The sequence below is a fragment of the Apus apus genome, unplaced genomic scaffold (assembly GCF_020740795.1).
Source record: "Apus apus isolate bApuApu2 unplaced genomic scaffold, bApuApu2.pri.cur manual_scaffold_58_ctg1, whole genome shotgun sequence".
Taxonomy (NCBI): domain Eukaryota; kingdom Metazoa; phylum Chordata; class Aves; order Apodiformes; family Apodidae; genus Apus; species Apus apus.
Window position 1 is genome coordinate 59934 of NW_026248860.1, and position 1843 is coordinate 61776.

The 1843-nt window shown below is 53.0% G+C and overlaps 1 protein-coding gene across 1 annotated transcript; it reads left to right on the forward strand.

Annotated features, from left to right (window-relative positions):
* Positions 1-244: 244 nt before the first annotated feature.
* LOC127396304 (olfactory receptor 14J1-like) lies at positions 245-1210 on the forward strand. The gene has a single exon (XM_051643930.1). The coding sequence runs from the start codon at positions 245-247 to the stop codon at positions 1208-1210; it is 966 nt and encodes a 321-aa protein (XP_051499890.1).
* The last annotated feature ends 633 nt before the right edge of the window (positions 1211-1843 follow it).

Below are 1843 nucleotides of genomic sequence, written 5' to 3' on the forward strand. Positions count from 1 at the left end.
CTTCCTTTCAACCTCTTGACGCAGGGCAGGACTGACTCCTCCAGAGCTCACAGCTCCCTCGGGGATCAAAGTCCAAAAACAACCAGACTGTACAGAAAAGGTCCTGCAAATGGATTTTGTGAAATACAAGAGTCAGTTTCTGTGTCTCTAACAGCAATTAAGGAGATATTTTTGTGGGAATTCTGCTCTAAATTCTGCCTGTGTTTTTCTTCTATGCACAGGTCTCCATGCCCAGAGGCAGCAGATGTCCAACAGCAGCTCCATCAGCCAGTTCCTCCTCCTGGCATTCGCAGACAGGCAGGAGCTGCAGCTCCTGCACTTCTGGCTCTTCCTGGGCATCTACCTGGCTGCCCTCCTGGGCAACGGCCTCATCATCACCACCATCGCCTGGGACCACCACCTCCACACCCCCATGTACTTCTTCCTGCTCAACCTCTCCCTCCTCGACCTGGGCTGCATCTCCACCACCCTCCCCAAAGCCATGGCCAATTCCCTCTGGGACACCAGGGCCATCTCCTACTCTGCATGTGCTGCACAGCTCTTCTTCTTTGCCATTTTCCTCACAGCAGAGTTTTATCTCCTCACCATCATGTGCTATGACCGCTACGTGGCCATCTGCAGACCCCTGCACTACGGGACCCTCCTGGGCAGCAGAGCTTGTGTCCACATGGCAGCAGCTGCCTGCGCCTCTGGGTTTCTCAATGCTCTGCTGCACACAGTCAGTACATTTTCCCTGCCCCTCTGCCAGGGCAATGCCCTGGGACAGTTCTTCTGTGAAATCCCCCAGATCCTCAAGCTCTCCTGCTCACACTCCTACCTCAGGGAACTTGGGCTTGTTGTGTTCACTGCCTTTTTAGGATTTGGCTGCTTTGTCTTCATGGTGGTGTCCTATGTGCAGATCTTCAGGGCTGTGCTGAGGATCCCCTCTCAGCAGGGAAGGCACAAAGCCTTTTCCACCTGCCTCCCTCACCTGGCCGTGGTCTCCCTGTTCACCAGCACTGCCATCTTTGCCTACCTGAAGCCCCCCTCCATCTCCTCCCCATCCCTGGACCTGGTGGTGGCAGTTCTGTACTCAGTGGTGCCTCCAGCAGTGAACTCCCTCATCTACAGCATGAGGAACCAGGAACTCCAGGATGCTGTGCAGAAACTGGTGACTGGAGGATTCTCAGAATTGCTCAGTCGTTTGACTTCTTGTGCAAATCACTGCTGATTGTTCTCTTTGTAGGTCTGCCCATCTTTGCTCATTTTTCTGGGGTGTGATTATCAACTTCACAGTTTTTGTTGCTCTGTGTTTCATTTTCTAATGTTGTCCAGAAAGGAATGTCAGTACTTGTGCCCTTTCTAATTCTGTGTCTGTCCAGCTTGTGTTTGACCCATAGACTGTGTAAATTAGGAGCCATGCTCTCTGTTTTTTTAAACAGAATCCAGACCTTCCAACCACTCAGAGATCCTTCCTTGGAGACCTTCTCAGAGCCTCTGTGCAGAGGGGCAGGGTAAGGGCTGCACAACAGCACTGCCAGGGAGCACCAGCACTTGGGCATATCCAAGCTGTTCCCTTCCCACTTTCCCAGGGTTGCAGGCTGCCTGGCACCAGGATCTCCTGAGCATGCCAGCCAGAGAGACACTGCCACTGACCTGCATTGCACAGAGTCCTAGAGTGGGCTGGGGTGGAAGGGACCTTGAAGGTCATCTAGTTCTATTGTCCTGCATGGACAGCAACACCTCCCACTAGATCAGGTTTCTCCACGACCCATCCCACTTGCCCTGGAACACTTCCAGGGTTGGGACAGCAGCTTCTCTGGGAAACCTGCATGATTCTCTCACCACCCTCGAAAGAATTTCT